General features: G+C 46.5%; 3 protein-coding genes across 9 annotated transcripts in view; 1 reads left to right on the top strand and 2 right to left on the bottom strand.

Moving 5' to 3' along the window:
* The window catches only part of ATPAF1 (ATP synthase mitochondrial F1 complex assembly factor 1), a 33509-nt gene extending 32880 nt beyond the window's left edge, over window positions 1-629 (bottom strand). Inside the window, exon 1 of one of the 2 annotated variants that reach the window (XM_031008262.3) lies at window positions 193-629. In XM_031008262.3, the coding sequence (XP_030864122.3) occupies window positions 193-575 (383 nt within the window). In that variant the 5' untranslated portion in view covers window positions 576-629. The remainder of the gene's footprint in view (window positions 1-192) is intronic. The other variant, XM_031008258.3, reaches the window with a different exon arrangement.
* Window positions 630-1528: 899 nt separating this feature from the next.
* TEX38 (testis expressed 38) lies at window positions 1529-5776 on the top strand. Of its 5 annotated transcripts, none has more exons than XM_055348112.2 (2): window positions 1529-1662; window positions 5051-5776. In XM_055348112.2, exons 1-2 carry the CDS (start codon window positions 1623-1625, stop codon window positions 5632-5634), a joined length of 624 nt encoding a protein of 207 aa, XP_055204087.2. In that variant the 5' UTR covers window positions 1529-1622; the 3' UTR covers window positions 5635-5776. The 5 variants fall into 5 exon arrangements, with proteins under 5 accessions (XP_055204087.2, XP_018873543.4, XP_004025786.4 ...); XM_019017998.4 differs by lacking the exon at window positions 1529-1662 and adding an exon at window positions 1806-1923; XM_004025737.5 differs by lacking the exon at window positions 1529-1662 and adding an exon at window positions 4013-4153.
* A 1559-nt stretch (window positions 5777-7335) lies between these two features.
* EFCAB14 (EF-hand calcium binding domain 14) overlaps window positions 7336-12259 on the bottom strand; it is a 44038-nt gene continuing 39114 nt past the window's right edge. For both annotated transcript variants that reach the window (XM_004025736.5, XM_019017989.4), the window contains one exon: window positions 7336-10811. In XM_004025736.5, coding sequence (XP_004025785.1) covers window positions 10636-10811 — 176 coding nt within the window. In that variant the 3' untranslated portion in view covers window positions 7336-10635. The remainder of the gene's footprint in view (window positions 10812-12259) is intronic.

The following is a 12259-nucleotide window of genomic DNA, read 5'->3' as shown; positions in this document are numbered from 1 at the left end:
GAGACTCCCAGCTGTGACACCAATTAGCTGTGTGATCTTGGGCAAGTGACCTAGCCTCGCGGAGCCTGGCTACATCATCTGAAGAGCGGGGACAGTACTAGTGCCCACCTCACAGGGCTGTCCTAAAGCCCAGCAGCCCGGGCCGCCCCTCCTCCCGCCTCCTGTCCGCCTCCAGCCAACCCAGGCCCGCACCTGCGCAGCTGCTGGATCTTGTCGCGGTAGCGGTCGTAGAAAGGGTTGGCCTGGAGCTCGGCCTCGGCCCCGACCCCGCTGCCGTCGGCGCCCCCCTCGGGCCGGCCCGAGCCGGGGCGCACTGGGAAGACGCGCAGCTGCGCGGGTGACACGAACCCCAGGCCCAGGGCGCGGCTGCGCACCGCGCACAGGCCCCGGTAGAGACCGGCCACCTGCAGGACCGCCGGTCCCGCGCCACCCGCAGCCGCCACCACCACAGCAGCCATGGCCGCCCCCGCCTCCTCCGCCTCCTCCGCCTCCTCCGCCTCCTCCGCCTCCTCCGCCTCCTCCTCCTCCTCCTCAGGCGCGTCGGCCTCGGCCCGCGGCCCGCGCGCCCGCTCCATCCCGCTCCGAGTGCGCCGCGCCCGCGCTCCGGCACCGAGGTTCCGCGCGCCCAAGGTTCCGGGCGCGGGATAGCGGCGAGGCGGGGCGGGGAGGAGGGGGCGCGCCGCTCTGGCCCCGGCACTGCGCGCTCTCGCCGCCCTGTGTATGCCACGGCCCGCCTCCTCCAGGGAGGCTGCCCAAATTCAACGCCCTTCCTCCCTCTGGGACCAGCAGCCTCTGCGCGCCAAGTCCGTTCTCTAAAGCCAGCGGATCTCCAGGTCCTCGCGGTGCTTGCCCCTGGCACTCGCTGTAGTGCCAGGCACTCGCTGTAGTAGTCCGTCCTTCAGCATCGAAGGTCTTTTCATCAACTATAATCACAGCAGCAAGCTTCTCTTTACTGAGGTTGCTATGTGCAGGACACTGAGCGGCTTCATACTCTGTGTGGCAGTATTATCCTCATCTAACAAATAAGGAAACTGAGGCCGAGAGTAATTATGTGACTTGTTCAAGTTCTACCCGAGAGCTGAGCTCTTTTCAAGATGGCAGCTGCCTCCCAAGCCTCCTTTTCCTCTGCTTCCTGACATCCTCCTTGAACTCCAGCCACAGTGACTTATTCTCTCCCAAAGAAACACCAGGATTACTCCTTGAAGAGTCCTTATTCAGGCCCTTTTTGACCCCTGGAATCCTCTCTCCTTCCATTCTCTCAACCCAAATGCCACAATCTTCCTTACCGTCTGAACCAGGTGTGAGCTCCTAGGGTCAGGGACAGTGACATTAACATCTCTGTGTCCCACCTGCTCACAGAACAGGGCCAGTCCTGGAGTGGGCTCTCTGGGACGGTACTCATCATCAGGTCCTTCTTGTCTGGGTTTTGTCTGATTGAAGCCCCTCCTGGGACAGGGGCAGAGCCTTCAACTCTGCTCAATCCAACCTATGCTCATGGAGATCAGCCCTGAGCCCTGCCCTGTGCGAGGAACAGTGTAATGGAAGATGAATAAGTCCTTCAAATATGCTAGCCCATACCTGGCTCACACTCCTAACACTTGCTGTTTTCTCTGTGGATCTGCATGTGGCTGCCTCCTCATCATCTAAGGGCTCAGTTCACATGTAAGCACCTCCAAGGGACCTAAATGACAACCCCCCCATCTCTTTATAGTCTTTATCCCATTGTTCTATTGCATTCTCTTTATAGCAGTTATCATTATCTGAAGTTCTTAGATCCTTGTTTATATTAATTCATTGAGCTTACATTCTAGTGGAGTGAAACAGACAATAAATATATAATGTTAGGTGATGCTACATGGTATGCAGAAAAACAGCAGGCCAAGAGAGATAGAGATAAGGGGACACTTGAGCAGAGACCTGAAGGTAATGTGGGAATGCTGGGGGAAGAGCCTTCCAGGTAGGGGGAACAGCAAGTGCAAAGGCCCTGATGAGGAGGTTATTGAGTCTGAATGAGTGAGGGCACAGCAGCAGAAATCAGACCAAGAAGGTATAGGGAGGGCTAGTTAGATTGCTCAGGCTTTGGTTAAGGACTTTGATTTTAAATCGAATGAGATCGGAAGTTACTATATGTTTTAAGCAGTGGAGTAATATGATCTACTTTTTAAAAGGATCATGCTGGCTGCTGGTGGGGTTTAGGATATGTGGAGGCAAGGACGGAAACTCTCCCAAGGGTGACTAATTTGTTCCAGTTTGCCTAGGACTTTCTTGGCTCTAGCATTGAAAGCCCCATGTCCTGAGAACCCACCCCAAGTCCTGGGCAAACCAGGATGTTGGTCACCCTACAGGGAACAGTAATCCAAGTGAGAGATGGTGGTACTTGGACTAAAGTGATAGTGATAAAAAAAGTGGCCAGATTTTGGTTATATTTTGAAATAAAAGCCTAAAGATCTTGCTGATGGAGTCAGTGTGGGTGTGATAGAATGAAAGGAGTCAAGGATGACTTGCAGGTTTTTGGCCTGAACAACCCGAAGCACAGAGATACTACTTATGAAGAGGAGGAAGGCTGTAGGTAGGGTAGACTTTGGAGGATGGATAATCAGAGTTTGGTTTTGGACATGTTGGTTTGGGATAATTTAACAGACTGGCAAGGAGGGATGTCAACCAGGTATTTGGTATGAGTCTAAAGTTCTGAGGAGCATTCCAGGCTGGAGAGATACAGTTGCGTACTGTCAGTGTATAGTGATATTTAAAGCCAGGGGTCTGGGTGAGATAACTGATGGAATGAATGTAGATAGAGCACTAAGAACTGAGCCCTAGACATGCCTACATTTAGAGATCAGGGGAAAAGGGAGAAACCAGCAAAGGAGACTGGAAAGTAGGGGCCAGTGACATAGGAGGAGAACAAGGGTAAGTGGACCCTGGAGAGAATTCTGTGCTAAATAGTTCCTTAAGTCACACACTGGAGGACTATAAAGAGGGGAGTCATTAAAATGGTGCTAAGAAGCTGAGCTACAAGCAGTGGTGCAACCTACTGGGAAGGCTGACTTAAGCTTAATTAGGGAAGGGCTTTCTAACTGAGCTGCCCATAAATGCATCAAGCTGCCTCAGGAGGTGGTGAGCAAGTTCCCGACTCAAGTGAGTCCTGAGTCCAGGGAGATTAGTTGCTGTGTGGGGAAAAATCTACCCCCAGGAGTCAAGCATGGCCCTGATGGTGGGATCAGATGGTGGAGATGAACTAGACAACTCTCAAAGTTTCTTCAAATTGGCAATGATATTATTCTGGGCAGTCTGTCACAGAGTAGGGGGGCTGAGCTGAGTCTTGAAGGATGAGCAGGTGTTCAGTGGTGGAAAAGTGGGCAGGGGCACTCCTGGGTGAAGGAGCAGCATGGGCACACCTCCAGAGATGTGAATGAGCAGGGTCTGTTCAGGAGTACGGACTAGGCAAAAGGGAAAGGTGTGTGGAGGATGAGGAGGGAAGTAAGGCTGGAAGTAGATGCAGGCCAGATGGTGGGAAGCCCCACAGGGCCTGGGGCCTGGGAAACACTTGTCAGCACTTGAAGGAAGGTAATTAAATAAAAGACAGATTGTTGGAGCCAAAGAAGGAGGTATTGACCACTTGGTTCCCTTGAGCAGGTTTTTTCCTGCCAACTTGGTTAGATACTTTTTGAGAACAGGGCTGCCCAATGCTGTGTGTTCCTTGTTACATTCCTCACTGGGGACAGGTATCCCATCAACCGTTCCCTAAAGACCAGCAACATCCGTAAGTACCTGAGGGACGATGGCCCTTTTCTGGGGTCTGCTCTGTGGGTTCACCATAAGGGGTAGGTACAGACAATTCAATAGGTGAACCAGTCTCTGATAGAAGTAGTAGTGACACTCCACCCAAAAAATACCACTGGATGAAGTCCCCTCCTTCCATTAACCCAGGACCACTTCACAAGCACTGCCCCTAGAATGCCCAATTCTCAGAACCCAGTGACCTCTCCTTTAGAGAACAAAAGGCCTGGGCATTCTGGAGACTCTGATTGGCTGGGCAGATGGGCTGACTGGCTGGGCAGATGGGTGGGTGAGTTCCCTCTCCCCAGAGCCATCGGCCAGGTACCAAAGCTCAACTGTATGGATTCCCAACAGGAGGACCTGCGCTTCCCTGGGAGTGAGTGCTCCTCCAGTCCCTGTCACTGGACTTGTGCCTTAGGGCTTGGGGACAAACACTCAGGGAAGGCCCTTTGCATGGATGGGACAGTGCCTGGCTGCCTGGAGGAGAGCTAAGTAGTTAGGAGATAGTCTACCCTAGAAAACTAAGAATTATTTTAAGGCAAAGACCATGCTCTGATCAACCAGAGAAGATACTATCAATAGCCCAGGACCATCACAGCTGAATGGAATGGGATGGGACATTGGTGTCTCTGTCAACTGATGAGCTTTCACTTTTTTTTTTTTTTTTTTGAGATGAAGTTTTGCTCTGTTGCCCAGGCTGGAGTGCAGTGGCTCAATCTAGGCTCACTGCAACCTCCACCTCCTGGATTCAAGTGATTCTCCTGCCTCTGAAGTAGCTGGGACTGCAGGCATGCACCACCACACCTGGCTAATTTTAAAATTTTTAGTAGAGACGGGGTTTCATCATGTTGGCCAGGCTGGACTTGAACTTCCGACCTCAAGTGATCTGCCCACCTGGGCCTCACAAAGTGCTGGTGAACTTTTGCTTCTTGATGGACTTGCCCATAGTGAAACTTCTCAGTCTGATGGATTGGATGGGTCCTGGGTTAGGAATCAGAGGCTTGACTGAGCCTGGGCAGCACATGCCCCCTCTAGACCTAGCTTTTCTGATCTGTAAAGAGTTAAAGGTGGTGCTTAAGCTCCCTGGAAATCTAGCTTTGACTGAATAAGAGAATGATGAGGCAAGTCAATAAGGGAGGGAAGGAACGGTGAGAGTAGTTAAGTGGATGGAGTGATTGATGCATGGGTTAAGTGAAAGAGGAATGAGAAACAGCTCAGGCCCCAAGCTACAGCTATCAGCCAGCATGCCTCTTTTTCTTTCTTGCTGCCTTAGTGTGGGTCTCATTGTACTTTGGAATCCTGGGGCTGTGTTCTGTGATAACTGGAGGGTGCATTATCTTTCTGCACTGGAGGAAGAACTTGAGGAGGGAAGAGCGTGCCCAGCAGTGGGTGGAGGTGATGAGAGCTGCCACATTCACCTACAGCCCATTGTTGTACTGGATTAACAAGCGACGGCGCTACGGCATGAATGCAGCCATCAACACGGGCCCTCCCCCTGCTGTCACCAAGACTGAGACTGAGGTCCAGAATCCAGATGTTCTGTGGGAGTTGGACATCCCCGAAGGCAGGAGCCATGCTGACCAAGACAGCAACCCCAAGGCGGAAGCCCCTGCTCCCCTGCAACCTGCACTGCAGCTGGCTCCACAGCAGCCCCAGGCCAGCTCCCCATTCCCACTTCCCATCTTTCAGGAGGTGCCCTTTGCCCCACCCTTGTGCAACCTACCCCCCCTGCTGAACCACTCTGTCTCCTATCCTTTGGCCACCTGTCCTGAAAGGAATGTTCTCTTCCATTCCCTCCCGAATCTGGCCCAGGAAGACCATAGCTTCAATGCCAAGCCTTTTGCTTCAGAATTGTAGCCTCCTCCCACTGAGGGTGGGAGCTGCAGGAATCAGGTGCAGAGTAGGAAATGGAACTAACCTCAGGAAGGTGGTATTGACAGAGGTCAGGACCCACCTGGATGTCATGCTATGAAATATTAAAAGAAAAAAAAAAGTTCAAGGCTCCCTCGTTTCTCATTTGCTGTTAGGAAGGCAATGTCCTTCCTGTCTGATGGGGTCACTTTGCAAACCAAGTTGGTTGCTGAGTCTCACCAATATGAACTGGCACTGGTGGTCGGCTGTGGGGAGACACACTGAACCAGTACTTGTGGATGGACTCAATATCCCTCTGTTCAGTATTTAAAACAAAAATGTGTGCCAGGCCCTGGCCTAGGTACCCCAGGGCACTGGTGTTCTGTGGGATGTGAAGCACAGCTGCCACCAGAGTGATAGCTGCTGAGGGTACGTGAGCTATGTTGATTTACAGTGGCTATGTCACAGGCAAAATGAGTCATCACGAGCCCTGTGAGCCACACTGCACTATGGGCTGAAATGCATTCTTTGTTATTATCTATGATGTATGTAGCTCTTACGTGGTTGCCTCTTTACATTATTTCTAATAATTCACAAGAACACTGCCAAATGGATATCATGATCCTCCTCTTATGGATGAAGAGACAGGTTCCAAGCGCATATGCCGTACCTTTCTTAGTTGCAGAGCCAGTTCTCAAATCTACATCTGCCTTGCATCAAAGTTACTGGTATGAAAGTTATTGATCATCAGTTGCTTGGCATCAAAGGTACTGATCTTCCCACCATACGCCATAGTGCCCCTTCCCTAACACCAAGTGTTAGAAAACACTTGGTGAATGCTTCGGATTGTATATAGGGTGTCATTAAGTTGGTCCATGAACTGGCTTGGAGGAAGGGCTGGTCAGTGAACTGCCTAAAATTATATGTAGACATATATCCATAGCTTTTACCTTTCCTACAGGAATCCATGTCCCCCTCCCAAAAGTTAAGATCCACCACATGGGAATATTAACAATTTTTGTACTTCTGGAAATGGTTCTACAAGGTGAGACAAAGATAATACTGCCCATTTGGCTCCAGTTTTGAGGTAAGAAAGCCCAGCTCTATCACAGGATATGTGTTTCTCCCTTTCCTTTTGGAAATGAACAAATCCTCTCATTATATTTGTAAATAACAAAAGCTTTATGTATAGTCATTTACATAATGACTGAGGGGGAAGGTCACCAGATTCTGTGTTGGGGGGAGGGGAGGAGGTATCCAGAATCTAGCAAACATGTAGAGTTATTTTTTTTCTGTGTGTGAAAAAGTTTTAGCTTGTGTATGACCCCTCTTTAGCAACGGATTTTAAGTTTTGTTTTTTTTTTTTTTAAGGTGGTGGGACATTTATGGCAAACATGCTTTTATATTGACTCTCAAAAAATAAAACAGGCCTAAGTGGAGCATCTCGGGTAGACACAGGGGCAGGGCTCACTCCTGCCTCACCTCACCCCTCCCATCCTCTGGATGCAAAAAGCCTGAACCCTGCAGCCTTTGCTTCTTCAGGCCAAATATTGCAGTCCTTAAGGCAGACTCTTAATTACTTTGGGCCCACCATGTGTTACTCCTTGCTTTCAAAAGGTGTAAGGCGTCCATAAATATAGAAATCAAAGCAGATTTTTTTTTCCCTTAAAAATCGCAGGGGAGTGAGAGAGGCTTTAGTCAGACACATTGAGAGAAAAAGAATTTTTTTTATTTAGCTAAATTAAAATGGCTGTGTTACTTATTTGAAATATGCAAAGCTCAAATCAAGTCATGGAAACCCTGAATTCTCCCTAAACAGAACCAAAATTGCTTATACATTACCAAAATAGCTTCACTAAAACAAAGTAGATTTAAATTTCTTAATATGAGAAAACAACAAGGTAGGTTAGGTTCGTATAACAAACAATACACGCTCTATAAAGTCTCAGGAATACCCAAATGTGTTCTGGTTTGGATATGAAAGAGGGACCACTTCTAGCTGGTGTTGGTAAGCAAGCCAATGAGGTGTGCAGCAAACAAAACTTGTCACTAAAAACAACTCAACAGGCCATTATGAGTATGAGCCCATCACAGCCAAAATCCTCAACTGTGACCGGCAGGACCAGCAAGGGGGGGTGTTGAAGGGGTTATGAACAGCAACCATAAAGAAAGGAATCTCCAACAGAAGGGACAATGGCCAGCAGTAGGTGAAGGGAACCCATTCTTCAGCTCTGTTGCATCATACACATTCCTGAGGGTCAGGCACCTCTCTGCTTTTTAGATGACACCACAGTCATCTAGAAGTCAGGTTTTCTCTTCTTTTGGTTCTTCTTTTTATATGCTACCTTTTTGCCTCTCTGATTTATGGGGAGGCTCTTTTAGTAAACATTATACAAGATAGTACAAGGCAAAAGAAAACAAGGACCAAGAAGCAGTGCTTTGAGTAACTTAGGAAAGCAGCAGTAGGAGCTGCCAGACTGAAAAGGTAAAAGGATTTAAAACCAAAACCAAAACCAAACTCACTATCCAGTCTTCCTCTCAGAGATGAGATATGGCTGGTGAGGCTTGACTACAGCTAAATACAAGTCACAGGCTCAGTAAGTTAAGACAACATACAAATAAAAGTCCCAAATTCACACTAAATAATAGGCTTATGGGATGCTTAAGCCAGTGAGTCTGCTCAACTCAGAAGAAAGGAGTTCAAGATACCCTACTTTTGCCTGGAAGATGTACTTTCTCAGGCAGGATGACAAAAATATTCATAGATCTGAGAATGCAGTATAAACACCTCTGCCAAACTTGGTAGGGGGAGAGGATGGTACTGTATACTGGCTCAGGGGTGATACTAGTCAGACAAGCACAAGGTAGGAAGAACAGAAGATAAACCAAAAAACAAAATGGATTTCTCCATGTATAGCTATCTGATGCAAGGGAAAATACACACAACAAAGAGTTAAGGTGTCTTCAAAGTATCTGCCTATGAATAAGAATTTGAAACTAAAAAGGACAAGCTACATTACCCTCAAGTATATTTCATATAAATCAGTTCTCAAAAAAATACCTTCCAGGTACAGACATACTATTTATGGTACAGTATATACAAATATAGCAGTATAATTCAATTTATTGCTAGAATTTTATTTGGTTGTTAGAAAATCTGTAAGGGTGTATATATATATTAAAAAAAGGTGTGGGGTGAGAGTGGATGGAAGGCAGTCAGAAGGGTGAGAGTTATTTTCAAGTTACCTAAAGTGCCAGGCTAATTTGTTTTAACCTTTCCAAGAAAGTGAAACTGAGCATAAGCTATAATGAGATAAGGGGACACATTCATGGGAAAAGACTTCATCTTGCTTTAACTAAATTTTAATACTTCTGGAAAAAAAATTTAAGTTTAGTCAATACCAAGCTGAACATCATGTAAAGAAAAAAAACAGCCCTTAAATGTTTAAGGGTACCGGACTGTATCCATGGTGAAGGGCAACCTGAACAAAGTTAAAAAGGAAATGATCTCCACTAAAGAAGTCTGTGGCATGACAGCTTTCTCTACTTTCTCCCTGACTTGGCCTATACCAAAGTTAAGTTTTTATAGTTTTTTTTTTCCCTTTCAAGTTGTTGCCCAAAGACTGCTTCTAAGAACAACACAGCAATTCTAGACTCAACACACAGGAGACATGGAGGTATTATTCCTTTCAATCTAGGGATCTTTCATGCCAGGTCCACAGAAGCATTTAAAGGAAGTATTGTACTTGCTTGTATTAGATTTGAAAAACTTGCTACCACCATGTGAAAGTCCTAGCTCCAGGCCTGCCCTGCTATACTTTGGCATCCTTTGGATAGAAAGCCTCTAGCTACTTCTGAGCTGGTAATGGTAAGGAAACTGAATATTATTTCACATGTTTCATCTCACAACCTTTTTGGCTTTAGTCATCCCCCAGAGAAACATATTAGGCTCTTGGTTAGCCTCTAGGTAAAATCTCAAGGGGTATGGTTTTCTGGGTCAAAATTAGAAGCACAGCTCTCTTCTAAAGCTCTGGGTGGTCAGTGTGAGATAGTGGCTGGGGGAACTTAGCCCTGCCATTCGAATGGAGATGGTACTGGTGGTGGGAGCCAGCTACGGCTTTAAGACAGACTTAAGTGGGTGGGTGGGGAAGGCAATCTAGCTCACTCAGCGGGGAAAATGGAGCTCCCCAATGGATAACTTTTTATGCTCATAAACCCTGAAATAGTACTAAAAATGAGAAAAATCCCCAAGACTTCTCTGATTCCCAGGTTGGGATTAGCTGAGGGAATAGGAACAAAGAACCAGAATCCTACTTCCACGAGCCATGCCTGGAGTCAGTACTGTCTCCAGTGTCTACTCCCTGAAATCGGTTCCTCCAGCTACCAGGACAAACCCCCTGGCAGCGCCTGGGCCTTTGAGGGGTGCCTTATGGAGACATGGATGTAGTTTCAGCTGCCACCCACACCAGATCAGCAATTTTTAATAAGTCATTTGTTCATATCCTGTTCAAAATCATTCTTCCTACTTTCCACACAATATGCACAATGCTTTCTTTCATTTAAATATTTACAAACAGAAAAGGCCTATCTTTTAAAGAAAAGACATTTTCTGAGTCTCTATAAAGTGCAGCTAATTTAAGGCAAATTTAAGTGAAATATAAAAGTGGCTTATTCTCTCTATATATACATTTCCCAGCTTTAAAAGATAAGGTCTCCTCCCCTCAAAAAAAGGAAAGAGAAAAAAAGAGGGCTTTAATTTTTTTTCTGGCAATTTTAAAATGTAAGATCTTACTGGTTGTAGGAAATCATAGATTTCTGAACATCATAAGTAAAATGGTCTTCTTTAAAAAAATAACTTTTATATAGCTTCTTCAAACAAGTTAAAAGGTGGCAAAGTATCTGCTACAGTAGTTTGGAGGACTAGAGGACTGATGGGTAAGTAAGGGTTGTTTTGTTGTTAGGTAAATAGATATTAGGCAGTCCATTTCTAAAATATGCCTGATGAAGCTAGATACCTAAAGCTGCCCTTAGCTCCAGGAATGAGTATCTTCCATCTCCATCGGAATCAAATGCTCTCAAGCTCTCTGGTTCTGGCATAGCAGAACCTAGGGAGGTCCAGATTTCCTGGTAGGTCAGCTTCCCATCCACGTCCTGGCCAGTCTTGCGGAATAAATCCTGAAGATCTGTCAAAAATGAATTACAAAAAATGTATACGTCTAAACATACAGCTAAATTTAGTTAAAAGTAGTCTCAACTGAATTTAAAACACTAAAAGAAAAGCTACTCCGCAAATTTTGTTTCCAAATGGTAAAGTTTAGGATTTCACTAAAGCAGGAAGACTAATTTTTGATCCCTTAAGAATATATTTAAAAAAAAAAAAAAAAAAAGGCTGGGTGCAGTGGCTTACGCCTATAATCCCAACACTGTGGGAGGCTGAGGCAGGAGGATTGCTTGAGGCCAGGAATTTGAGACCAGCCTGGGCAACACAGTGAGACACTGCCAAAGTAGAAGCAGTGACAGATAATCGCAGGAGAATGAATGGTCTCATCTTCTCTCTGTCCAGCGTCTTCCCTTTAGATTTTCCTGAATTTATTCTTATGTTGAAGGGGTGAAAAGGAATGCAGAGGCCTAATGAGTTACATGATAGGAGCTAGCTCATAAAACAGACTGTGGCATATTGTGAGATTTCTTGTTGGATGGCTGAGTGGAGACTGGAGGAATGACTTGGAAGCCCATAAAACAATCCCAAACACTCATAGCTTTCTCAGTTTTGACAGGAAATCCAAAGCTCAAAGAGGAAAGTAACTTGCCTACGGTCATGTAACTCTTAAGTGGAATACAATACAAATTTCTTTTCTTTTTTTTGAAGCTAAGTCTCACTCTGTTGCCCAGGCTGGAGTGCAGTGGCGCGATCTTGGTTCACTGCAACCTCTGCCTCCCGGGTTCAAACGATTCTTGCGCTTCAGCCTCCTGAGTAGCTGGGATTACAGGCGCCCGCCACCACGCCCAGCTAATTTTTTTTAATGTTTAGTAGAGATGGGGTTTCACCATGTTGGCCAGGCTGGTCTTGAACTCCTGACCTCAGGTGATTCGCCCACCTCGGCTTCCCAGAGTGCTGGGATTATAGGCGTGAACCACCACGCCTGTTTTTTTTTTTTTTTTTTTTTGTGGTGGAGTCTTACTCTGTCACCCAGGCTGGAATGCAGTGGTACGATCTTGGCTCACTGCAACCTCTGCCTCCTAGGTTCAAGCTATTCTCCTGCCTCAGCCTCCTTAGTAGCTGGGATAACAGGTGTGTACCACCAGGCCTGGCTAATTTTTGTATTTTTAGTAGAGATGCGGTTTCATCATGTCGGCCAGGTCTCTAACTCCTAGCCTCAAATGATCTGCCCACCTCAGCCTCCCCAAAGTGCTAGGCCACCACACCTGGCCTAGAATACAAATTTCTTATTACCTAGTCCAGTGCTCTTTCTATTATGTGACACTTGTCTCTCTGGATCCAGAAATTAAGCAGCTCAAGAACCAGTGACTCAAAAGTGTAATGAGATACCATGTCATAATCACTAGGATGGCTATAATAAAAAAAGACAGGCCTTACCAAGCATTAGGGAGGATGTGGAGAAAGTGGATT

This window comes from Gorilla gorilla, chromosome 1 (genome assembly GCF_029281585.2).
Source record: "Gorilla gorilla gorilla isolate KB3781 chromosome 1, NHGRI_mGorGor1-v2.1_pri, whole genome shotgun sequence".
In the NCBI taxonomy this organism is placed as follows: Eukaryota; Metazoa; Chordata; class Mammalia; order Primates; family Hominidae; genus Gorilla; species Gorilla gorilla.
The sequence above is the reverse complement of the archived record's forward strand: the minus strand, read 5'-3'. Positions and strand labels throughout refer to the sequence as shown.